Source organism: Rosa chinensis, chromosome 2, assembly GCF_002994745.2.
Source record: "Rosa chinensis cultivar Old Blush chromosome 2, RchiOBHm-V2, whole genome shotgun sequence".
NCBI classification, from domain to species: Eukaryota; Viridiplantae; Streptophyta; class Magnoliopsida; order Rosales; family Rosaceae; genus Rosa; species Rosa chinensis.
Genome location: NC_037089.1, coordinates 79,195,594 through 79,220,540, shown reverse-complemented (window position 1 = coordinate 79,220,540; position 24,947 = coordinate 79,195,594). Strand labels below are relative to the sequence as shown.

Below are 24,947 nucleotides of genomic sequence, written 5' to 3'. Positions count from 1 at the left end.
GTGTTTGGTAAATAATATTTTTAAAAGTGTTGTCAGTACATAAAACAACTACAGATCATGTTTTGATTCACATAAGCTTCTAAAAGCAACCTCTGGGCTACTTATAGAATCTCCTGCCAGTGACCTATAACTTTCAATTAAAGCTGTTTTTTATTTATTTACCAAACACAATAAAATATAAAATTTTGAACAAAAGCTGATTTTTTAAAAGCGAAGCAATCCCAAACAGGAAGCCTTAAACAAGTTAGAAACCAGTCACCCCTTTGGAGCTAGATTTGAGTTCTTTTAGTAAACTTCAATAAAAATTAATTATTTAAAAATTCTCTATTCCATTATTGGTGACCGCGAAACTCCCTCATTTGTCCACCGTTTGACGATCAATATTATTAAATATGTAAAATGTTAGATTTTTTTTTGAAGAGAAATGAGAACACTTGATCCATTCAACGTGACAATATTATAAAGAGATCGGCCACGACGTGGCTAAAAAAATAAAAAATACTCCTCACACATAACATAACATTGTACTGCCCTTCAAAAAAAAAAAACATAACATTGTACTGACATAATCTTGGACCCCAAAGTAGAGGAAATAGGGAAGATTAAAAAAAAAAAAAAATTAAGTCTCAATTGGCCATATATATACTATCCCCTATTGTGAACCGTTTACATCCAAATGATACATAGCGAAAGGCCGTAAACCAGCCCTCCACCATAGTCGTCTATACTCACCCCTTCACTTGGAAGAGCTAGGACAGTCGCCAGGTGCGAGGTGTGATATCGATATACAATCGTGGACATAGTTTAGAAGGCTATGTGAATATGAGGGGGACAGAGAGAGACGATGACAAAGGAGGAATTGCAGTGGAACAAAGGAGGTAGACGAAGACAACTTTACCATAAAACAGAAAATGTCCAGAGAGAAAACTCTCGTACTCTAAAAATTAGAGTCCAAATAGGTAGTTTAATTGGCAAGTACAAGGTTAGAAGCTATCTAGGGATAAGTACGTATTCGATAGTTTTCTTTTATTTTCACCTCCATCTCCAATTTACTCCTAACCTCTGGTAGGGGATTTGGCAAAGCAAGCTCCACGTTAGCATCTTCTTTGGCTGTAAATGCTAGATACTTTTTCTTGTCCTGGCGTCCGACATCAAAAAGGATAAAAAGTGTAAATAAAAGAAAATGGGGGTTATGATGGTGAAAAACAAAACTATCCGGGGCATCACCTGCAATTTTCAAACTATAAAAAACGACCACATCGAATTACAAATTTGCCCCCGAGCACCCTAACAGACCCAAAACCCCTGTTTCTCCGTAGCCTCCTCCCTCTCGATTTTTGTTTCTGGGTTCAGTCAAGTTCCGAACTTGGTCTCATATTTTGGTTCGTTTCCTTAAGGTTTAGATACCCTCTTCTTCTTCTTCTTCTTCTTGCTTTGCATTGTTTTCTAGTAAGATAAGGTAGTCTCAGTTCTTTAGTTGAGCTATTTGCTCAGAGAGAAGATGGGAGTCAAGGACAAGAAGAAGACCAAGAAGAACAAGGAGTCTGCCCAGAGAAATTTGGAGCCTGTTGAAAAGGGTTCGTCGCTTTAATCTCTTGCACTTTGATTCAAGTTTCGTTTTTGATTCGTTTTGCTGTTTGAATTGACTTGAATGCTTCTGGGATTATGTAGAGTTGAAGTTAGTAGGGAAAGGGTTTTGGATTTTAGAACAAAAACCAATACATGAAATGTGTGTAATTGATGTCCATTATGTAGTAGACAGAAGACACTTGGGTAATTTGGCCTGGAAAGTTGAAGTTTTGCTCTGTAGGTTTATGATGAGAAGAGTATAAAGTATAAACAAGTTGATATTGTGTTGAATTGTATCCAGATAAAAAGTCAGGACCTTCAGAGATGAGAAAGAGAAAAAGAGACAAGGAAAACAATGGTGATTCGAGAAGAGTTGTTCAGATCTCCATTGAAGGTAAGTGGAGTTCTAGCTTTATTAAATGTTAACTTGTTAATTACCTGGTCAGAATTTTGCATTCGAAATGAACTCAATGCGGTTTGCTGTTGTCATTTCACTAGATAACACTCCTAAAGAGGCCAATGACAAGAAAAAGACAAAGAAACTGAGGAAAGGAAAGGTAAAGAAGGTGAAGAACAATCAGGATTTGGATGATCCCTCTAATACCGATGGTTTTGATGAATTAAATGGTAAGCTGCTTTAGTTGTACCTGTAGCATTGTACTAGTCATACTTGCATATAAACCTCATTTATTGTGCAATCTGTTCATGGCTTCCCCTGGTGAATAAAATTTGGTAGTGAATAATGAACATTTTCAAATTGCCTATGCCATAGCCTGTCTGTGTTATATTTTGCTTTATATGCAATTTGAGATATTTTACTTTTTTTCCTTGTCTCAAGTTAAAAAAATAAGGTATTAATGCCATGGAGGTGTCAACAATAAAATCCTTTTCTGCTTTCAACTCAATTAAGACAATTTTCTTTTTATTAGATGATGAAGCAGCAGATGATCAGAGCCAATTCGAAATTCAGGGAGAGACTGGAAGTGCTGAAATGGTGCTCAATGAAGATGATCGTAAGAATACTGAACTCATAAACTATAAAAGAATATCGCTTTGTTTTCTTATCCCTGCAAATCAGCAAGTGGTCACTGAATGGGATGTTAAAAGCAGTTGTACTTAACCTGAGTGTTCCTTTATGTTCATCCGTTTTTGTGTAGGTAACTCAAAGAAAGCTAGGAAAAAGAAAAAGAAGAATCGTGATTCCTTGGAAGGGGGGAAGTTACTGGAAAAGAGAGTGGAATCTGTTCAAGGTGAACATTGTCATCTCTCTTCAGTGGATGAGGACTGCTCAAGAGAAATAACAAGTATAAATCTTGAATTGACACATTTTGTCAAGCTTTTACAATTTGGTGGCAACCGGTGCTATTTATTTTCTCTATAATTAAAATTGTTGATGTAGGCATATCCAAGAAATCTCAGAAAAAGAAAAGGAGGGATATGGATTCATCAAAACCTAAGAAGTCATTGGAAAAGAAAGAAGAAGCTAACCAGGAGGATATTTACCTTATCTCCTCTGAGGATGAGGGCAGCCCGAGAGGAATGAAAAGTACGAAATACTGATTCCAAAGTACTTGTTGATCTGTGCATGTTTTAATACCAAGAAAAGTTATTTTCTTTACTAATGTCAACATTTATGATATTAATTTTGCCATCCACATTGTTAAACTTGAAGCAATGATAATGTCTTATTTCTAGTTTACTGAATTTCTTAATCCACAGAATGGATTATGGAATACCAGCAAAATAGACCTGGATTGAAGGTACTGCAGCAAAGAATTGATGAGTTCATTATTGCACATGAGGCAAAATTGGAACAGGTAATTTCCTCTTCCATGTTATAACTGCCATGCAGCTGGAGTATTGTCATTTAAACCAGCCTTTGAACCTTGACCATTAGCAACTATGTGCACATAGTAGAAGATTTATGCATGTAAAAAGCACTGTGATAGTTATATTGTTTCATTTAAACATTCAATGTACTTCGTGGCTTGCTGCTGTTTGTACTTCTTTTGAATGTTGGTCCACATAATACTTAAATCTTCCTCATGAGAGGTATGTCTCATATACTTGCCCCTCTTAAGGATAGAGGCTAAGGTACTGTAGAAAAGGTGAATTTTGTATTCAGTTGGTCTATATATATTATTTATAGGTGAATTGTATGTTCAGTTTGGTCTATGGCGTGTTAGTGTATACGCAGCTGTACGAACTCGGTGAATATATAAATATTTTGTCTGATCCAATGTATATGAATTCACCTACATCTTTAATATCATGAAATAAAGTCTGTCCTTACAGATTCTCAATCAAGCTGTTCATTTTCTGTTCCAGTATCTTGTAGTGACTCATTTAGTTCTCATCCGCTTTGTTGTCTAATGTACAGGAAAGAAAAGAAAGAGAAGCCCTTTCTGCTGAGGAGGGATGGCAACTTGTACAACATCATAAAGGAAGGAAGAAAACCAAGGATGCTGATGGAATTACAGTAGGCTCTGTTGCCCAGGCTGTTGTGGAGAGCAAGAGGGCCAAGAAGAAGAATACAGATGTTGGGCTAGACTTTTATCGGTTCCAAAGGAAAGAAGCTCAGAGGAATGGTATGTTAATTTTGTATCTAGAACTTTGTATTATGACACCTGCACCTAATTATTTAGATTGAAAGCTAAGCCAGATTACAAAATTTACATTTTTCAGGTTTTGTTAAGAAAATAAATCATTCGATAAAAAGAAAAACACATAATTTATGAGTATGCTGTGGTTTATTCCATGTACTTCTAGCGCACTTATCTTAAGAAAAGATTTTAATGTTGGGAAGGGAATATATTTATTCTTGTTGGTAAAAGGGCCCAAATACTGAAAAGAAAGCACTTATAATCTGTCTGTCCTTGCAGAAATTATGATGCTTCAGAGCAAATTTGAGCAGGATAAAAAGCGGATACAGCAGATAAGAGCAGCAAGGAAATTCAAGCCATACTGAAAAGAAAGCACTTATATTCTGTCTGCCCTTGCAGAAATTAAGGGTTTTTGTCCTGTAATGCTAAGCCATTAGTATGATTTGACGACAATTTTTGGTCTCAGATATTGTTTCCTCAACTTGTTTTCAGCAGTGTAATTGAAATCCTTGATAATTCACTAATTTGTGAGAACGTACACAACATTCATTGCACCAATATATCTTATTAAGTTGAAGCATCATTCTTTTGCTTGATACCACAACCCTCTTAAATTTTTCGTGGTCACCAAATCATAATTTACTAATTAGTCATGTGTGGATGGCTTGTTTACCTTTCTTCGAAAACAGTACCAAGGCAGCTTCTCCACAAATTCAAATGAGCATATGCAATGTATCGTGCCAGTTGATTTCTTCCGTGATATGTACATGTTCTTTGGTTTCTTCCGCATTTTAGTCAAATTTGGTGGTTGCTTTTTCTTGTTCTTTTGACATTTCTGTATTCCTCATCAAGGTACTTGCATACAGCCCAACAACTTCTAACAAAGTGAAAAGCATATATGCGCGGATGTTTCTTCTTTCTGAAAAGAGTCTGGTAATCCCAAGCAAGGAACAAAATGAAATGAAAAGGAAACACAAACATCCGTCGAATATAAATTTAAATAGAAGGGCAATGAAATTTCATTAGCCATAGTCCCAGATAAGAGAAGAGATATTCGTCGGTAATAGCCTCACAAAAGAAAGACGGATTTCAACGGCAACAGCCTCACATAAGAAAAGGCAGTGTCCTCTATGCAGATCAGCTAATGAAGCATTAATCAACAAAAGGGGCTAAACAAGAAGTTGCTAAATTGCATATTTCATAAACCACAATATCATAATATCATTAACACGAAACTATTTCATATAAAAACTTCATCTTAAAACGGACTCAAGACTCCTGCATCCAGGAGTCAGGGACAATGGATCTCACACTTCATGCAAGATCCACTTTATTTAGATATTAAAATAGCATAAAATACTAATACCCTACTACATTATCATAACCCCTCACGACAATTGTTTATTTAAAAAGAAAAAGAAAAAGGGAAACACTAGTTCTTGTCCAGAACTCTCTCTTCAACTTCCTCGTCCTTCTCGTCCTCGCTCCAGCAGCATTTTAGAATTGACCTTGGAGACTGAGAACCTTCGTCCTTGGCAAAGCTGTGGTAGATGACTGCACCTCCTAGACCCAGTTCTTCATAGTTTGTTGATCCGCAACAGTATCCGCTCAATTCCAGAGGGAAATCAAGTTCTTCACTTGCAGCAATGGTGGAATGCAGAGACACAGAGAACTCAGCTGGTTTGAAGCAATCCAGAACCCTCTTGATCAGATGGGTCAAGTTCACATCCTTGAAGTTGTAGCCCACTGTTTCAAAGCTAGCATAGCTGAAACCGTCTTCAGGTGTCACATGAATGGTGGAAATTGCATCCCCTTCGATGGAGTTCATAGAGTAGCCGCAAGGATCAAACTCAAAGTCACAGATTTCAGACTTTGGGAGAATCTTCCTGATGCCAGAATCTTCAGTCATAATAGCAGCTGAACTTGCATCTGTCTTGTAAAACACTGATGCTTTCTTCCTGTCCAAGCCAGTCATGCACATCTCAAGAGTGTAGACGGGGCCTGAGGGGCGTGCTCCCCAGAATAAACTTGCCAACTCAGCCGAGGCAGAGTAAACATGCCATTTCTGAGCATTGTCAGGGCTACCCATAACGTAGGCTCTGCTTGCCAAACCAAGCTTGCCAAAATGGCCATCAAGGACAGATACTTCCTCTGAGAAGCTACGATGTGGGGAAGGCTGAGCACCAGGAAATATGAAGCTTCCACGAGAGTACCTCACAGATCTCACGGCGAGTGAGAGAGTCTCTGCCAACTTAAGAATGGCAGGAATTGAGCGAAGCAATTTCGTTGTCCCGCAAGTTTTGATGATAACTTTGTATGGGTACACAAAGAGGCTGGATTCCGAAAGGACATACGAGTCCAGATCATCATTCGACAGTGATGAAACAATAGTGCATTCAGCTGGTTTCAGAATCTCATCAATTTGAGCTTTTGACAAAGTGCGGAGACCCATGCCATTAGGGTCAGCAAACAGTCCTGGCTCGAAGAAACAGACCTCGAGCCTCTTTTCATATCCTTCAAATCCGATTGCAGACACCGGTACAGCCATCTCGAATTATTGAAGTGAAGGACGACGCAACACCAGATGAAAGGAGAACGAGAGGAAAACGAGAGAAGATTGAGAGAAGTAAGACAGAGAACTAGACTAAAGTTAGATTGCAGTATTAACGATCTTAAGGGGCTATGTGAACTCCTAGCACAACTCAGGATGGCTTTCGAACGCACTGCACAGAACAAAAAGTAAAATGAAATTAGAACCCCATACATACAACAAGAACCAAGAATTGCATACATCAAGAAGCACAGTAAATCAAAACTTACGTTAGAGTATGCAGCTGATCTGAATTTCTTGATTCCACCGTGAGGTCTGACGTCTTCAATGCTGTATCCTAGGGGAGCTTCGTAGAATAATGAGGAATTACTACTGCTAGACTTCTTTTTCCCACCCTTTGACTCCATTAGCTCATTCAGTTTATACCTGTAAAAACAAATCAACCAAAGAGTTAGCACCAATAAACCAAAACAAATAAGGGGGATAAGAGACGCACTCAGTATCAAGAATTAGACTCAAGTAAACCGGCAAAGTGATCACATACATTTACACAAACCTGAGTTCTATGAGATTCCATAAACATCACTAACAATGTCTCAAAAAAAAAAAAAAACAAATCTGAAACAAAACTCTGTCATATTCGGGTCAAAATAGCATCTTTATCACATAACACGGACCTGAGTTCGTACAATAAGATTGAATAATGATTACAGCCATAGCAATATAGTAATTCTCACACAAAAAAAAAAAAAAAACCCGAAACCAATTGCTCAAATAACCATTAGAGTTTCCATTACATTTTGAATATAAAAAAATTCCTGAATTCTACAAATTCAGATCCATACTTTTCACGAAGCACAAAACCAACACAAGATTTCCTTTATTAGGTTGAAAGAACAATTCTTTTTCCTCTAATATCAAACAAACTGAAACTGAAACTGAAATTGAAATTAAACCAAAGAACAATAAAAATTCTCAAGAACCGAACTTACAATAAATGAATAAAATTTGACCAAATCTACAACCTCCTTCGAAGACCCCCTTTTGAAACCTCCAAATCAAAACCTGCAAATTCAAATCAGAATGAGAGAACAATCCAAAATTGAAACAACAAAACTCCCCAGAAATGAGAATCTAAGGTTCGAAAACAAACCTAAAGATTCGAAATTTTGGGACGGCGACCAAGATAATGGAAACCCTAATCCGTTTCAGAAAACCTAGAAATCCTGAGAGAGAGGGGGCTCACGAAAATAATTGATGAGGGATATGTAAAACAAATCACAAATGTTCCTTTGTTTTCGTGAAGCTTGGTTTCAATTGAGAGCAGGGTTTATATAGCAAAAGAAATGCGTGTTTGCCACGAAAGTTTAGACTTAATTGCGGTCGTACCCCTCTGTATTTGCCCTACAACTCATTACGTCCTGTCATTTTTAGTCGTTGACGATTCTGCCCCTACACGGAATCAAATTAGGTTCGTGGCGAACCGACGCCGTCGGGACTTCACCCGAATTATTATGTGGTATTGTCATGTGGTGTTCTGAGTTAATAATATCACTAAAATATATGAGTTAAAAATAAATAAATTAATTAAACTAGCATTCCTCCACACATGCTCTTCATGTGCAAGTAAATTTTTTTTTTCTTCAGAAAATACAAAAGAAAATATAATGAAAAAAAACTGTTATTGCAGACAGAAGTTAGTGGGTTGTGGGATTTATTTTGTTTATTTTTATTAAGAAAAATATAATTTGTAATTGTCGTAATAGCCCTTGTGGTTTAAATCATTTAATTAATTTTCAAAGTATTTTAATCTCTTAAGGTCGTTTCTGTTAACATTTTTAATTTTAGCTAACAAAACCTCTTCTCTTAATCTATACTATTATTAAGAGAAGAAGCTTTGTTAGCCAAAATCAAAAATTTTGACAGATTTGACCCTGAAAGATTAAAAAACTTTGAAAATAAATTAAATCACAAGGGTAAATATGACAATTATAAAATGAATTTTTATTAAAAAAAATAAAAAATAAATTTTCTCATCTCCACTTTTCTCTCCCACTATTTTATCTCTGCAATAACTGTATTTTATTTATTTTTTTAATTTTCTTTAAAAAAAAATCTATTACACATGCAGAGCATGTATGAAGAACGCTAGTAATAGTATAGATTAAGAGACTAATAAAAAATAAGAACAATCATCTTGAACCTCCACGTGTATCATAATTTAAGATTATGTTATAATTTTCCTTGAGATTGGGAGGGGTATTATCGGGTGCGGGTGGTAGAAGAATAGGCGGTACACGTGGCAGTACGATAAGAATATGTGGTTTGGGTGAGTGTGGCATCAATTAAAGGAGGATATAGATTAATATAGAGGGGACCAGTCTGATGCTGTGAGCTGGCCTTTTTTGTCATTTTGCCTTCTTCTCGATCCATTCCACGCTCGTCTTGCATGGCACTGGCCCACATCACAATATTCGCTCTTTCTTTTATGTCTTCTTGCAAATGAAATTGCTATATATAGTATTTTTGTACAATACAACATAGAATACACGTATTGTACTGGATCTGTATTTTGATTTTTGAGTATGTATTTTTATCTTGTGTACGCTTTCCGTTTCGGATATACGAAGTAGCAATAGTCGGGCTTGTGCTATGATCAGTATGTGCGTGAGAGCTTACTTAGGTAATGACTATTTTTGATGCCTTTATGATTGGGAAATCATTTTTATTTGATTTGGCTAATCTGATATCAACATTTTCATTTCAAAAATATTACTAGAATGAAATATCAATTTAAATGAAATTTTACAGTAAATTGATAAAATTTAGGAGGACTCAAGATATCAGATCAAATACAGAATTTAAGAAATAATGTCAGTAAAACAATATATTCTATAATGATTTGAATTGTAAATGTACATTCATTTTTCAATGAAATTACTCAAATTATATGAGTGCAAAATTGTTTGGCACTATACATTTTCAATATTTCTAATTGTGAAATAAATAAAGACACCTTGACTTTACTAATTTTTAGTGCTTTTTAATGATCTTAGGGAGGCTCTTGCTATAGCGAGCCACCCAATTTTGAGGCAATAGATAGTGGCCAATAACGGTCAGCTTTCTAATATCTTCCAACAATAAAGGCAGAGGAGTTTAGCAATGGTCTAATTAAAGATTAGTTAAAAGCCAAAAATACCAAGAAAGAAACGTATGAGCAGGTTTAAAGGCCTTTATTTAGGTGCCTGCATTTCATGTGAGACATTTGTGTGGTTCTTGGAAGAGCCATAGTTAGCTAGTAAAGGGCCGTTTCGGGTTTGAGGACATGAAACGTTTGGACACAAAACTGAAGGCATTGACAACGCACAAGGCAACCTCTTTAGGGCCAAAGCACAAAACGCATGTATATCCATTTGCGTGATCTTCTTGGTTAAGTAACTTTCAATTTTCATGACTATTTGGTCCGTTTAGAAGAATTAAATGTCATCAGTTGCATATAACTATGTGTTGTTTAGTACATTAATAGTCGGAAAAGGATTCAGTGCATAAACACAGAATGCATGTCAATTTGCGTGATCTTTTTAATCAAGTAACTGTGCTGCTGTGTATTGTTGCTTATTTTGGTCCGTCTAGGAAAAAGTATGAAGTACGCTCGGTTACTTACAACCGTTTAGCATGCATACTAGTTGTAACTTGGAACATAAATCAAACTTTTGTCAAGAAAATGAAAGAGATTTATTATTTATTAGCATATTGGACTTGAGTGGAAAGGTGTGATTGTTAGGGGACCATAAAATATATCAAGTTGCATACTTTCAATTTCAATGAGATTTCATATATTCCCCATCTTAAATCCGCATCTGAGAATCGACCTTGATTTTACATTTTCATATCTGGAATCCATACTTGAGAATTTAGTCCTTTCAGTGTCCTTTCATTTTCATAAGACGTGAATATGTACTAAGCAGAGGAGTGTTCTGAATGAAAGCACCAAGAAATTCAAACCTATACTTGATACTCATAACTATATTCGAAGGACGGCACCCATAAACTCACAGGTTAAGATGTGAGTAGGACTTGAGGCCTCATGTACATCAGAACTATCAACTATGGCAACTTCATTCTTCTTCCACTACAACCAGACGGACCTAGCTCGGACATTGATCGTCATAAGCAACTGACAAGAGGAGGACCGAGGACCATCAAACATGAAATCCCCAACTCCACGAGATAATTTGTTCGAATCTAAATGTGAGGAAGTGAGGTTGTTACAAGAATAGGGCAGCAGTTCTGCCAGTTCATAACCTTGGACTTAAAAGAAGCTATCCGACAAATTTTAATGACATTGTTAATTTCTTTATACAATATCTGCCCTAGATAAATTGGACTCTACAGTTCCTACAGAAGAATGAAGAATTATGAGCTGCCCTAACTCCCCTGGGATGAGAACAACCTTCCTTAAGCCGGTTTCTCATCCTCTGTAGGCTTAAGGTTCTTCCCATTCTTCTTATCATACTGCTGTTTCAATTCCTCCAAGCACTTGGATACCTAATGATCATCAAAACATATACAAACAAGGATTAGGAAACTTTATGACGGTATAAAAGTATAAAACAAAGTCAGAAACAACAAATCGATACAAAGGAAAACATGCAATTGCAAAACAAATCAAAGTATTCAACCTACTACTTTATACAGTTTCTTTAAGAAGTGTCATGAACTTTATGAGGTATCACAGCAACAAATTGCATCAAATGTATTAAAACAGTGCAGGAGAGAAAAACCTTGATAGAGTAAGCCATTGGAAGTAACGTGTCAGGGTCCATTGCATCCTCGGGGAAGTTACGCAAAGCATGGATAAGTTTCTCGAAGGGTAATTTTACCTGTCCAAAAGAAACAAAATAAAACATCGATGATGTGACATTATTCTAGTTATCAACATAGAGCAGAAGGATTTGTCATATACTCACCAAGTCGTCGTGGCAATATTTTAATAGGGCCAAACCAACTTTAAAAACGATTTTAACACCCTGGAAAAAAAAAATACAAATAGATTCACATTAGACTCCAAAGAAAAATAATACTTCCGAACAGAGGTATAACACAAACATCACTAACCTCATAGAGAAAGACATCCCAAATTCGAAGAGCCAAATGGAAAGGAAAAGAATAAGAAAAAACTGTAATGAACCACTGGCTTGCATACATGCTGGGATTTATCATTTCTTGGGTAAAATGCTCTCCGAGCTTTGGCAACTGCTCCCTTACCAACTGGTCAAACTGGAAAAGGTATTGTTGTACCAGTGGTAGACCTACCTACATGACAAGCATAAACTAACAATTTTCAGTATACTGGAGCCATTTCCATGTTTTTCTAGTGAAGAAAAATAAACCAGGCTTTGATAACTGAACAATCTTAGATAATAATCAATTTCAACAACTACTCAAACCCCAAACAGATGTAGGGCATGCACAGACGAAAACAAAAACATCGTATCACAATGAGACCACGAAAATGCAGAGTGTGATAAGGTTAATTTATCCAATGATGGATTTCTTTTTCCTCTCTCTTAGAATGGACAGACCAAAGTGGTGGCAAACACTCTTCATTTAGTTAAGTGAAGGGGGTCTCGCACTTAACAAGTTCAACAACCCAAAAGATAAGATGAAGATTTTCTCATAGCAGATGGGCTACCTGATATAATCCTTCCATTGGTGCATGGACTGCTCCTTTGAGTAATGCGACCAATAACCAAAATGCATCCTCCTCGCTCATATAAAGAAGTAATAGACCAGCCAGAAACCCCATTCCCTGCATTCTTTTAACCATTTAAAATTATCCAGTGTGACATAAACTACGCACGAGAGTGAACAGACAGAAATTGTCAAACCTGAACATATCCAACATCTCTGTCAAAGACAGAGTATGCCTTCAAAACATTGTAGAGAGACCTCTGACCAGGACCATGTCTCTGCTGGAAGAAAACATGTGAAGGGAAGGTACGCGATATATCTCGAATTATATCCAGCTCTGAAGCTGATGTCTCATAAATTACCAATTGCTGCAACAACCATACAGCATTTTAGTTTAACACTATGGGTGTGGATGCACAAAGAAAAAAGAGTATGAGATGTAATATCAATTGAGGATGTGAAAAGAATAATCACAAATAGGAACAGTAGTTTCAAGGATCCAGCCACCACCTCGACCAACCTAAGACCTAATTATCCTCTTTAACAACCAAAGACTCAAAAGTGATACCTTCAAATTCAGCCAACAAGAACCTAGCTCAGGTATACAGCACTCAACTTGATTCAACTGACGCCATCATTGTTCTTTCATTGGAAGTTAGGGTTTTGGCTTCTTTCTTTTTCTTTTTTCTTTTTGTTTTGAAAAATGGAGGTTTGGCTAGTGATAAAGGGTAAGCTTCATAGCAATAAGCCTAATGTTTATAATTGAGCCTGAGAGTCTTTGACATAAGCCTAATGCTTGAACACTGACTTTGGATTTACTTTTCAGCCCTGGTCAACAGAAAACATGTCAATGAGTGGCACGTTGAAGCTCATAAAATAAAAAATACGGCTACTAAGCAGGGTAACTTGATTGAATTTGCTACAACACCAGTTTGGTTAGATTAGATTTCCGTGCATTTTCAAGTACCAGAATCAGGCGTGCACCTGGATAACAGCAGTTTAATATTTTAAGCAAACAAATTCAATTCTGAAAGTACATGTGATTATCTAACTGCTGTTCACCTAGGAGAAAGCTTTGAGAGCTGGGTTCAAAACTCATTTAAAAGGAAAATACAGGAGGTATGTTTCTTCTCCAAAACAGCTTGTTAAGAAAGCTCAGAGATAACGTGTCATGTTTGTTGATTATAAGAAACCAAGAATAGTGTACCTCATAAACACCAGGGTTCATCAACAAAAGATCCCGACTTCCAGAGATCAACTGCCATACCAGACCTCTTAAACAATCAGGAATTCCTTTTCTTATTCTCCTTTTGACAACATGAGGTTTTCTCCTAAGATAATATTTCCAATCACTGCCTCCAACTCCAATCATCTTCCTCCATTTCCTAACCCTCCTTTCCTCCCTGAAAAAGTTAAATAGTTGCAGTAAATAATCATAGCACTATTTTAAATAGCATTGATGAAATATTAATTTGCTCATGTCCTAAATCCATTAAGTGGATTGTTAGTTTGTCCAAGCATTAAAGCTTGACATGCTAAATTGAGAAAAAGAAAGGCTTACCTCTCGAATTCAAAGGCTGACCTGCCCTTGGGTAAGCCGTTAGGAGATGGTTCCTGCTTCAAAAACCCAAATCTGTCCAATCTCAGTGGAGGAACTGGACCCAGCTCACTGTCATCTGTTCGTTTCTTTTCCATTCCACGATCACAAATAAACTCTTACATGCAACATTGTCAAATGAAACAAAAATTTTCTTCCTTTACCGATCTCCACGATCACTTAAGACAGCTAAATCTGAAAGAAGTGAGAGGAAAGAAAGATGATACTGTTTCCCTTCACAAATTGACCACAATATCAAGTAATCAAACAAAAGCCACTTCCAGAAACACACAATTTGCAAAATCCAAGCAGATCAATGAAAATTTGTAGTAGCCATTCAACATGACAGCAATCAATTGCTGTCGAAATGGCATTACAAAGATTATGAAAATATCGAACGCAAACAATCTTTCGACACATATACTGGACAGCTTCTATAAGTCAATGAATATGATGGAAGACAAGGTCATAGCTTTTTAAAAATGAGTAATACAGCTAGTATCCCAACAATGGATATAGACATCAAATCGGAAATAAGTAGAAACTATCCAAAAAAATATACCTAACAAGATGCTCAACCGATTATACCACAATAGAACAAAACAGAAAGAATCACACAAACTTTCCTCTAAACCCATTTGGCATACAATCCAAACACAACCAATCTCTATTTGCACAATCACAATCACAAACCCAATAACCAGAACATCAACCATCCTCAACATCACACACCCACAATTTACCACAATAAAAAAAAACTAATCTTTAGCAGAAAATCAACCACCATTAATCTAAAGTCTCAGTCTTTTGAGGCGAAAATGAAAACCCAAGTGAAAAAAAAACGAAAACCAACCTGGGTTTTGCAGAATTTGAGTCGACGAATGATGGGTTGTTGTCCGTTTTGGTCCTGGGATTCGATAATGTGAGATAAGATTGCTCTGGAAATTCTGCAATCCTGAATTAGATTGCGACAGAGGAGGGCCTACGAATGGTAGTTGGAATCGTTCACGGAAACCAAATGGAGGTTTTACGCGTGGTAAGAGGTTAAAGTGCTTCGTCCTCAGTGCGATGGGAATCAACGAACAGAAGAGGAGGGGGAGAACGGCGCCGTTTTGCTAAAATATCGGAACGAATTGACGAAACCGCACCCGAAGTAGTTTCAGGCTGAAGGCTTCAGCTCCCGAATAGAACAGTACGCGTCGTTGGTTATTCAAAGGACGACATCGCTCATTGCGTCGTTGTTTAGATATGGGGTAAATGGAAAAAAAAAAAAAAAAACCGATCAAGAACTTTGCCCGGTACCATTTGGTCTAGTGACATAAGTCTAATATTTATAAGTGTGAGTTCGTGAGTTCGATTTGTGATTGTTGTATATGAGTTGTTAATTTGATAAAATAAAATAATTTAATCACCTAGTGTGGTAAGGTTGGTAAAGCTGCCTAGTATAGAATTTGCATGTCTAAAGTTAGAGTTTCAACTCTGTGGCCAGCAAGTTTATGCGCCGATGACGAAAGATTAATCTGACTTTATTGAGATACTCTCGTAGTCTCGTGGACCTCAGTCGGAATCCTTCCCAGCCCGCTTCTAAAGAGGTGTTGGCCCAAAGTGACCCAAACCATGCCCATCCAAATGCTACATAGTCTGGTCCAAGTGTTGGAGAAAACTCTTCTGCCGTCACAACCACAGCCAAGAAACAGAACGACCCATCCACCGCATAACACGTGGATATCTCTTATATTCAACTGGCCCAAAAATAAAAATCCGGAAGGTGTAGATAATTTCTCATTCAATTGTAACCGTCTTTGTATCCATGGACCTTCAGGTTTCAATTGCAACCCCCTTCAGGTTTCAATGGTGAAACACCAGTTCCAGGTTCCATTCCCTCATTCTGGGTTTTTCTTTTCTTTTCTCTTATCAAATTCCACATCTTTATGTGATTTCTCATTTCTGTACTAGTGTTCTGGCAATGGTGCTTGTACAGTTAGTGGGTATAATTGGTATTATGTCTGAATAGATAGATTGGTATTGTGATAGAGGTACAAACATGGCTTGCTTTTCTGTTGTTTGCAATACTGGGTTTCTCCCTGTTCATAATAATCTGGGAGTTTATGGTGGAAAGCCTAAGTCTTTAGGGAGATTCAGAGACTTTTGTTGTGATTCATTTGCTTTTAGTTCTCTAAGATTTGATAAAGATTGCAACTTTCATCATGGGTTGGTCTGGAACAGTGAGTTTTGGTCACTTAGTGGTCGAAAAAGTGGAGCTCATTTACAGAGATATAGTAATTATGGTGATAAATCAAAATATGGGTTGCGTTGTTACAGCAAAATTGGGCCACTGACAAATGAGAACAGTGCAAATAAGCAGATCAATTTGGGGAAAAAGGGTGGCAGTAATGTGAGGAAGAGGTTTTCATTAAGATTGCGTCCGAGGGTGCGGTTATTAGCTTTAAGATTGAGAAGAGTTTCAATCCGGTCGATATTGATTGATGTTGCGATCTTCTTGAGAAATAATAAAAGAAAAGTTACTCTTTTTACTTCGGTTTCGGTAGCATTGGGAATGTGCTATCTGTTTTTAAGGTTAACAGCAATCCCGTCTCCAAAAATGGTTCCGTATTCAGAATTGGTTACAAGCATACGGAATGAGTCTGTTTCGAAAGTTCTTCTCGAGGAGGGATCTCGGAGGATATATTATAACACACACTCTCCCATTGTTGGGAGTACTCGGTCGTCTAATGAAGAATTACCGAGTGATCAAATTGAGAATGTGGCCAATGAGGTTGCAAGTGATGATGGTCAACTATCCGGTCAAGCATTGAACCGTAATAAATTGAAGAAATTATCAGTGACTCGATCTTCAGCCCCTGAATGGCAGTTTTCCACCAGAAAAGTAGATCATGATGAGAAATTTCTTCTTAGTTTGATGAGAGAAAAAGGGATTACATATGGCTCAGCTCCTCAATCAGTGTTGATGTCAATGAGGACTACTTTGATAACGATAATATCTCTGTGGATTCCTTTGATGCCATTGATGTGGCTTCTTTATCGTCAACTTTCTGCTGCTAGTAGCCCAGCTAAAAAGCGGCGACCTGATAATCAGTTGGTTGGGTTTGACGATGTTGAGGGAGTTGACGCTGCCAAATTAGAGCTTATGGAGGTAATCATCTAATCTCTTGAATACATAAACTCTGTTGCATGTTATTCTTTATTTATCTTTGTTAGTACTTCCAGCATTACCAGCATGCTTATATAGTTGATAATTAGCCTTATTTCTCTTGGTTTGGAACTGTGGATATCTTTCATTCTTTCAGCTTCAGTTATACACCCCATAAGAGCTAGAAAGCTTTTGCCATCACCACTCAATAAATGTTAGAAATTCTAGGGCAATCTAAATCAATCCATAGGTAAAGAGGTAGAACTTGAATCAAAGCCAAAAGAATGCAGCTTTTGTTTGTTGTTGGAGTTTTTGGATATTGGAGAGATTGAAACACCGCCAAAAAAAAAGAAAAAAAACTCATGCAAATGATGACTAAAAAGAGCTAGTTTTGTACTACTTCAAGCAATATTTCACACATAATGGCATTTTCCGAAACTCTAGAGCGAGTGCTATAACTGTTGCATAAAAGGAGCAAGAATATCTTTTCATTTGTTTACAAAAGCCACACAACAAAGAAATTCAATTATTTGCACCCCCACACCTTCCTTCTGAGGCAATGAATTTCTATACATGTATAAGGACATCACGGTCTGCAATCAACAAAAAAATTCAATTATTTGCACCCCCACACCTCTGTCCTGAGGTTTATGTTCAATGAATTTCCATACATGTATAAGGACATCATCGGTCTGCAATCAGGAGTTTCCAGAGACGTGTAATCTAGCTTCTACATATTTCAGCCTGCCATTGATATGAATGAGCTAAGATAAGGTTGCTAGGTAAATTTTTTATGCTGTGCACAACTGGGTTCTTTACTCTATAAGAAGTACCCTTTACACATAGCACACTTTCTTTCTTTTTGCCAGAAGTAATCATTAATTGAAACTAGGTGTTCTTTAAGAAGCAAAAAGGTTGGTGCAGACCATGAATCAAAAGTTTTATCTAGATCAGGTGCTGGGAAGATTTCCCTAGGCTTTGCAGCAAGCCTTTGTACGCATGGTGCTATGTCTTGCAGCTTATATCTGTTTCTGTTAATATAATCCTCTGAATGTTTCTCATTTTAATAAAATGTGGTTGCCAGACAAGTAGCCACTTTTGTCAGATAGTGGGATGTATTTAGGTTGTTTTTACAACTAAAGGTCACTGAGTATATCTTGTGACAAGATTCTTGTTACCACACAAACACACACTCACACACATATATTTTTATTTTTATGTATATACACATCTTACTCTATTTCTTTCATTTGTGTTTGTTGACATAGTTCTTGTTTTGTAGATAGTTTTATGCTTGCAAGGAGCCATTAACTACAACAAACTAGGAGCAAAGTTACCTAGAGGTGTACTGCTGGTGGGTCCTCCAGGAACAGGGAAAACACTACTTGCTCGTGCAGTGGCTGGAGAAGCAGGTGTACCATTTTTCACTGTTTCTGCCAGTGAATTTGTTGAGATGTTTGTCGGAAGAGGGGCAGCTCGCATCAGAGATCTATTTAATGTGGCAAGAAAAAATTCACCCTCAATCATATTCATTGATGAGATTGATGCAGTTGGAACAAAGCGTGGTAGAAGTTTCAACGATGAGCGTGACCAAACGCTGAATCAGGTAATCTAAGATTCAGTTCTTTCCACTTATGTTAAAAGAAAAGTATCCAATTTTGTCATCCCACCTTGCATAATTCTTATCCAGCAATATCAACTTCTCTATTATGTTATTGTATTCCTAATGTCTTCTTGAATTGATTAACATATATATTTTGATTGTAGATTACTAGATCAATATAACTATTGAAAAAATTATGGTGGTACTTGCAAAAATTCTTTGGCTCAGTACCCTTTATTTTATTTTATTTTACTTTAGTTAGAGATACACCCCTCCCCCACCCACACACACACACACACACACAAAACAAACAAAAACTAAAACCCTTTCCAACTTTTCGTGCTTATTTCTTTTACCTTTATCATAATTCTTTCACATTCGATATTCGAACGTTGCTCTGTTTTCTTTTTAACCTTGGTTTTTATATTCTATTCTCAAGTCTCAATTATAAAATAGTAATCTGACAGTCTAATTTGGCTAAACTGTGTCTTTTCTTTAGTTGCTGACAGAAATGGATGGATTTGAGTCGGATTCGAAAGTGGTTGTTGTTGCAGCAACTAATCGGCCTGAAGTATTGGATCCAGCCCTTTGTAGGCCAGGCCGCTTCTCAAGAAAAGTAGTTGTAGGAGAACCAGATGAAGATGGAAGGAGAAAGATCTTGGCTGTACATTTGAGAGGAGTTCCGTTGGAGGAAGATGTTAATCTTATCAGTGATCTCATTGCTTCTCTGACACCAGGTTTTGTGGGGGCTGATCTCGCAAACATTGTCAATGAAGCTGCTTTACTTGCTGCTCGTAGGGGTAGGTTGAAGTATATTGTACTTTCATGTATCACTCTGTTTTTTTTTTCATGTATCAATGTATTGCGATGTCTAAAATATGTCAATGTATTACTTTCATGTATCACTCTGTTTTTTTTTTCCCCTCTGAAATTGCGGTCCTTCTTCTCACTTCAAAAGTAGGATCATCATTCTAATTTTTGGTCTCTCTCAGTGAGATTCATTTATCTGCTATTCACACCTGTTCTTCGAGAGCCTAAAACACCCTTGTCTCTTCCCTCTTCAGACCTTATTGTTTTATTTGTGCCTTACTGATTAATGCAATGTTTATGCTACTGCTACCTTTCTAAAGGGAATTGCGATGTCTAAAATATGTCAATGTATTACTTCCACAGGTGGTGAAAGCGTTACCAGAGAAGATGTAATGGAAGCAATTGAAAGAGCAAAGTTTGGAATCAATGATAAGCGACTTAGGCCTACAAGAATAAGCAACGAGCTCGGGAAACTCTTCCCATGGATGCCTTCTCTGACGGGAAAGAATAATACAAGACAAGACGGAGCGCAAGGGCCACTAGGATACCAAACTCTGAGCTGAGTATGTACCTTACATTTTTAGTGATAGTTACACACATATTACATTATAACTGAGCTTATTCAATTTTTGATGAAAGAAATTTTGATTTATACCAGTCATCATCTGCTGAAGAAATATATCTGGTGAAATGATTGGAAAATGGTAATTTTCTGGTATCCATGTGAATGCTGCATTAGCATTTAGCTGGATTTGCATAGTGTTTTACAAAAGTTGCTTAGGCAATCAAAACTCTAATTATTTTATAGAAAATGCTCGATTTCCTTTGGTTGAAAGTCATTTTCCAAGTGGATGTGCTGGTGGTAATGCTTGGTTCCCGTATTGGGATGTGCTAGGCATTCAAAACTCTAATTATTATTATATGTAGAAAATGCTTGATTCCCTTTGGTTGAAAGTCACTTTCCAAGTGGGATGTGCTACTGTATTTTTGTCAGCATGCATAATGACTGAGAGAAATGCTAATCTCCTACTTTTTGTCAGCATGCATAATGACTGAGAGAAATGCTAATCTCCTACTTTGTTGGAATACCCTGTGATTTTGACACCCACTAATTTTAAATTATATAACGTGTTGGCTAAATGGGAAACTAGCATGCTTTAAGATGCAAGAGAAAAAAATGAATATTTTGCCAGGCTGCTGTATTTGTGTTTTTATAAGCACACTGCTGTATGTGTTCATTATTTCTTTTATATATATATATATATATATACACACACTAAACTATGATATCCTACTGATTTGTATCATATTTATATACAAGCATGAGGAAATGGATTTCTTTAAGTTATCTTATGTGATGAAGTTTTAAGAAAATGAGTATGGCATTGGTCAGAAATAGTGAGCCCACTGCCTCATATTGCACATGATATTATGATGTTGACATGCACAAGCAACTCCTAATGTCTTTTTGCCTCTATTCTTGTGGATGTGTTTTAATATTCAAGTCCTGGTAGACTCCTAGTCAATCACACCTCAGCTGTTCCTATCTGGGTAATGAAGACATTATCTTCCATTCAAAGAGTAGGCATATCACATGTTTGTACACCCTTCTAGTACTGGTCCAGTACTGATTTGGAAGCAACATAAACGGACTTTTATTCGTTTAGAGCATGGAAGTAGGGAGTAGGGACCTGTTGCAGCCCTAGATTACAGAATGCCCTAATGTAATAGGGAAAACAGAGCACAACTTTCCTACTAACAAATCTTCATTATTCATTCCAGTAACTGTGCATTTCACCACAATTACTGATAATTTACAATGTTGGCGGTGAAGCACCAAGCTTCTTGGTTGTGCAAAAGCCTTTAGTTTTTGCCTTAGAAAATTGCTGCTTTGAGTCTCCTTTTCAACTCCTCCCTGTATGCAAAGAAAGACCAGAGTACACATTAGAATCACATCAAGTTTTTATGATACGGATTTTAGAGGTTGTTTGCTTAAACTTGAATTATTACCTGGTAAGGTTTCTGTCTAGAGTTGAAGCAGATAAAAGCCCTCGGTTTTCTTCAGCCCTCCGTAAAAGGTAAGGCATCACTAATTCTATAGGTCCAAATGGCATATACTTGCTGACTTGAAACCCTGCGTCTTTCAGACCAAAGGAAAGTGCTTCTGCCATTCCGTACAGCTGAGCAAATTCGAGCTTCTGGTGCACCTTGCTGATCCCAATTTCATGTGCTTTTTTCACAGCCAGTTTCCCTGTATGCGTTAAAATTTCATGTCAGGCATATTAGCTCAAAACTCTAGAGAGGATTTTCTACGTGCTGTGAAAGTGTTTCAATTCCATACCAGATTCTACATTATGGGTTGCGAGAACAACAGCGCCGGAGCCATTTCCAATTCTCTCAAGCATGTAAGAAGCACACTCGTTGTAGCACGCGTGTGTCTCCTCAATGCTGTTGTGAATGGGAGAGTCATAGCCCAAGGCAGAAGCTATTTTACTTTCACATGACATATAAGCACCCCTCACCACTTTGAAACCCATCGGAATGCCCATCTTGTCTGCAGCCTTTGATGCTAGCAACAATCTTTCCTTTGCATCTTTCAAATAAGCTTGGATTGTACCGTAAACAATTGGGTTGTCACCTTTATTGTGCTTGATTGCAGAAGCGTATGTCAAGTAATCAATGGAAGGCTGAATCGATGTGTACTCTGCATCCACCGATAAAGGGACATTAGCTTCTACGCACCTTTCGGATAGTCTTTGTAGTCTCTGATGGACTAACTCGAGATCACGCTCTTCTTCCGGAGTTAAAGGTTCGGGTTTTTCCATCGTATGATACAGAGGACTGGATTCCGAGAAAATGGGTAGAGTCTCATGCTTCCATGGAAGATTGAAAGAAGGGTCTTTCTGTTGCCATCTCAGCAAGTCACTAACCCGCTGGAGAAGCTTCATGGGGCATATTGCAGTAATCTTCAGTATAATAAAGCTCACCTGTCAAAGGTTAAAAACATCATTTTCAGTTACAATCAAACTCCAACAAAAAAGATTTCCTCGTGCAACAGTGCTTTCTGACTAGTCACGGTCAGATTTGGCAGGAATCCAAATGGAATCAATGATTCTATTGCTAGCTAAGATTCAGCTGGTATATACAGCTATCACAAACCACAAATCTCTCAACTACTTTTCTTTCTCAAGTACTTTTCCAACTTGCTGAAAAGTAGTGCCGTCTTCTAGCCAATCTCATTTCTATGATGGTAAAAATGCAGAAACTTATCAACTGTTACGACCAAGCCAACTAACAGGTTGCCCTACAACACTAAACCTGTACGGCCGCTAAACTATAATAAGAACAATTAAATACCAGTTTAAAAATAGAAGTTTAAAAAAAAAAAAATCAGTTCTAAACTAAACATAGTATCACTATAAGAATACCTCGTTAGATCCGAACTTTAATCGGCAGACATTTAACTTTAGAGATGAAGAGCATTTATCGGTAACCAACTCAACACCAAAGAGTCAACTTCAAACAATCAAACCTATTTCCATTTCAGCTTCGACTACTTAATTACCACTTCGGTTAATACAATTTGACGGGGGAACTCAAAACTTGATTCCAATCAAGCTAAAACCTCTTTTTAGTAAATAATTGAATGAAAATTCTTTTTTTCCTTTTTTGGACTAGAACACCACTGTTCTAAACACAGGCCAGCACCAACCTCTAAACTTTTCAAAAAAATTACAAAGAACAACCTCTGCTACAGAAAACTCCGAACTTTAATCCAGAGTCTTTAACTCCAGCGGTAAAGAAAATTAACCGGAAAAATATGTCTTCAGTGAACAAAGAACCCAAGTCACGTCAGAGTGACATGCACCACTCCACGTGGCAGGAGTAGATAGAGTAGGACCCACAAAACCTACTTGGCACCACGTCGTTTCAACACAATCTTAACCTAGCTAGAAGCTACAACCAAACAAGTGGGAACAAAAACCCCAAAAAAAAAAAAAAAGAGTTGAACGAATGTTGGAAGAAAAAAAAAACAAGAAAAGAGGTTGGAAGATTTGATTTTTACTTACGGAAGAACGAGGAAGGGACTTGGTGGATTCAACGGTGTCCAAGAAGCCCTGCAAGTTCCGATCACATGACTCGTTGTCGCTGGCGTACTCTAAGGCGTAGACCAGCATGCCCCTAAGCCCCGCCTCGTTGAGCGCGCGAACCGACTCACCGGTCGCCACGGTGTCCTCACCGGCGCAAAAGTGCTCGTAAAACGTGGACCTTATGAACCCCAAAATGACGTCTTTGACCCCGGGCGTCGTCATCAGCCTCGACCTCATCATCCACATTCCCACGTCCACCATCGGCTCCATCGCCACCATGTGGAGATTCGCCGCCGCGCGGAGCAGCTTCAACGTAGGAACCGACGCAAACAGCCTGTTGTTCTCGTCGTCGAGGTTGAACAAGGCCTCCGCTGCTTTGGGGTGGTGGCCGTCCAGGGGCGGCAGCAGCAGCTCCTCCTCCGCTTCGGGTTGGGCCTTTTCACGGAAGGTGATCGGCGAAACGCCGGAGATGGTGGTGGAGGAAGCCGAGTTGAGAGGGCGGAGCGTCTTCAGGAGTCTCTGTGCTGCTGGGATTACACGGTTGGCCATAAAAGTTTCGGCTTTGTTTTGGCTCTCCTAGTTTGGTTTTTGGTTTTTCTCTATGAAAAAAAATTTGCCTTATTTTTCTCTCTACGGAATTTGCAACTCTCTCTCTCTCTCTATGTTTTGCTATTTGCGCTTTGATGTGGGCGAGGAGAAGTGAGGTCCCTTCCCTTCTATATAGACCAGTTTTAGAATTAGTAACCGCTCAGTAAAACGGTAAAAAAATATTTTCGTGAGCTGGAGCCACCTCAGAATTTGACTTTTGACCATGATCGTACGATCCGCGTTGATTGGTTAATTTACTTTACTGACAGTAATCTGGGACGCACTGGATTAATACTGACGTAGTTATCGAACAAGCTAGATGTCCGAACGGGAATTTGGACGAGTTGACGCGCTGCAAGAGAGCGTGGGAGTCACGGAGGAGATAGGTGCGTAGAATGATAGACGGTGAGGGATTTGCGGGTGGGAGTTCGTCAGAGGGTTCTAGGCTGTCAGATTGGGTCTTGCGTGGCTCCACCGAATTTTCGTACTGGTTTAAGAGGTGCCGACGTCAGTGGGATTAAGGTTTTTAAATTTTTTTTTTTGAAAGGAGGTTTCTAATTATGTTTGTGGGATTAGTTAGAAAGAAATTTTGTAGATTTGGATTAATTGATAAGAAAATTATGTAGATTTGGGAACTAATTTAGGTAAGAAAATTATGCAGATTTGGGAACTAATTTGGGAGAGAGTCAA

General features: G+C 37.8%; 5 protein-coding genes and 1 long non-coding RNA gene across 6 annotated transcripts; 2 read left to right on the top strand and 4 right to left on the bottom strand.

Moving 5' to 3' along the window:
- Nucleotides 1-1,283: 1,283 nt before the first annotated feature.
- On the top strand, nucleotides 1,284-4,752 carry LOC112185915 (ribosomal RNA-processing protein 7 homolog). The gene is made up of 9 exons (XM_024324248.2): nucleotides 1,284-1,577; nucleotides 1,871-1,963; nucleotides 2,068-2,196; nucleotides 2,499-2,582; nucleotides 2,727-2,873; nucleotides 2,969-3,115; nucleotides 3,289-3,386; nucleotides 3,950-4,157; nucleotides 4,452-4,752. The coding sequence occupies exons 1-9, from the start codon at nucleotides 1,502-1,504 to the stop codon at nucleotides 4,535-4,537; spliced, it is 1,068 nt and encodes a 355-aa protein (XP_024180016.1). The 5' UTR covers nucleotides 1,284-1,501; the 3' UTR covers nucleotides 4,538-4,752.
- Nucleotides 4,753-5,373: 621 nt separating this feature from the next.
- LOC112185914 (S-adenosylmethionine decarboxylase proenzyme) lies at nucleotides 5,374-6,865 on the bottom strand. The gene has a single exon (XM_024324247.2). It carries the CDS (start codon nucleotides 6,718-6,720, stop codon nucleotides 5,605-5,607), a length of 1,116 nt encoding a protein of 371 aa, XP_024180015.1. The 5' UTR covers nucleotides 6,721-6,865; the 3' UTR covers nucleotides 5,374-5,604.
- Nucleotides 6,866-7,113: 248 nt separating this feature from the next.
- Nucleotides 7,114-8,039, bottom strand: LOC112185916. The gene is made up of 3 exons (XR_002930534.2): nucleotides 7,877-8,039; nucleotides 7,716-7,788; nucleotides 7,114-7,149 (listed from the first exon to the last, which is right to left on the bottom strand). It is a non-coding gene; the product is annotated as an uncharacterized LOC112185916 (long non-coding RNA).
- Nucleotides 8,040-10,705: 2,666 nt separating this feature from the next.
- Nucleotides 10,706-15,096, bottom strand: LOC112189624 (EVI5-like protein). The gene is made up of 9 exons (XM_024328963.2): nucleotides 14,868-15,096; nucleotides 13,979-14,209; nucleotides 13,625-13,820; nucleotides 12,615-12,785; nucleotides 12,419-12,535; nucleotides 11,842-12,039; nucleotides 11,694-11,753; nucleotides 11,508-11,606; nucleotides 10,706-11,271 (listed from the first exon to the last, which is right to left on the bottom strand). The coding sequence occupies exons 2-9, from the start codon at nucleotides 14,110-14,112 to the stop codon at nucleotides 11,182-11,184; spliced, it is 1,065 nt and encodes a 354-aa protein (XP_024184731.1). The 5' UTR covers nucleotides 14,113-14,209; nucleotides 14,868-15,096; the 3' UTR covers nucleotides 10,706-11,181.
- A 679-nt stretch (nucleotides 15,097-15,775) lies between these two features.
- LOC112185735 (probable inactive ATP-dependent zinc metalloprotease FTSHI 3, chloroplastic) lies at nucleotides 15,776-20,286 on the top strand. Its single transcript, XM_024324042.2, has 4 exons — nucleotides 15,776-17,168; nucleotides 18,448-18,771; nucleotides 19,268-19,568; nucleotides 19,942-20,286. Exons 1-4 carry the CDS (start codon nucleotides 16,059-16,061, stop codon nucleotides 20,139-20,141), a joined length of 1,935 nt encoding a protein of 644 aa, XP_024179810.1. The 5' UTR covers nucleotides 15,776-16,058; the 3' UTR covers nucleotides 20,142-20,286.
- A 920-nt stretch (nucleotides 20,287-21,206) lies between these two features.
- Nucleotides 21,207-24,360, bottom strand: LOC112185736 (proline dehydrogenase 2, mitochondrial). The gene is made up of 4 exons (XM_024324044.2): nucleotides 23,649-24,360; nucleotides 21,920-22,565; nucleotides 21,589-21,829; nucleotides 21,207-21,493 (listed from the first exon to the last, which is right to left on the bottom strand). Exons 1-4 carry the CDS (start codon nucleotides 24,216-24,218, stop codon nucleotides 21,454-21,456), a joined length of 1,497 nt encoding a protein of 498 aa, XP_024179812.1. The 5' UTR covers nucleotides 24,219-24,360; the 3' UTR covers nucleotides 21,207-21,453.
- Nucleotides 24,361-24,947: the final 587 nt, after the last annotated feature.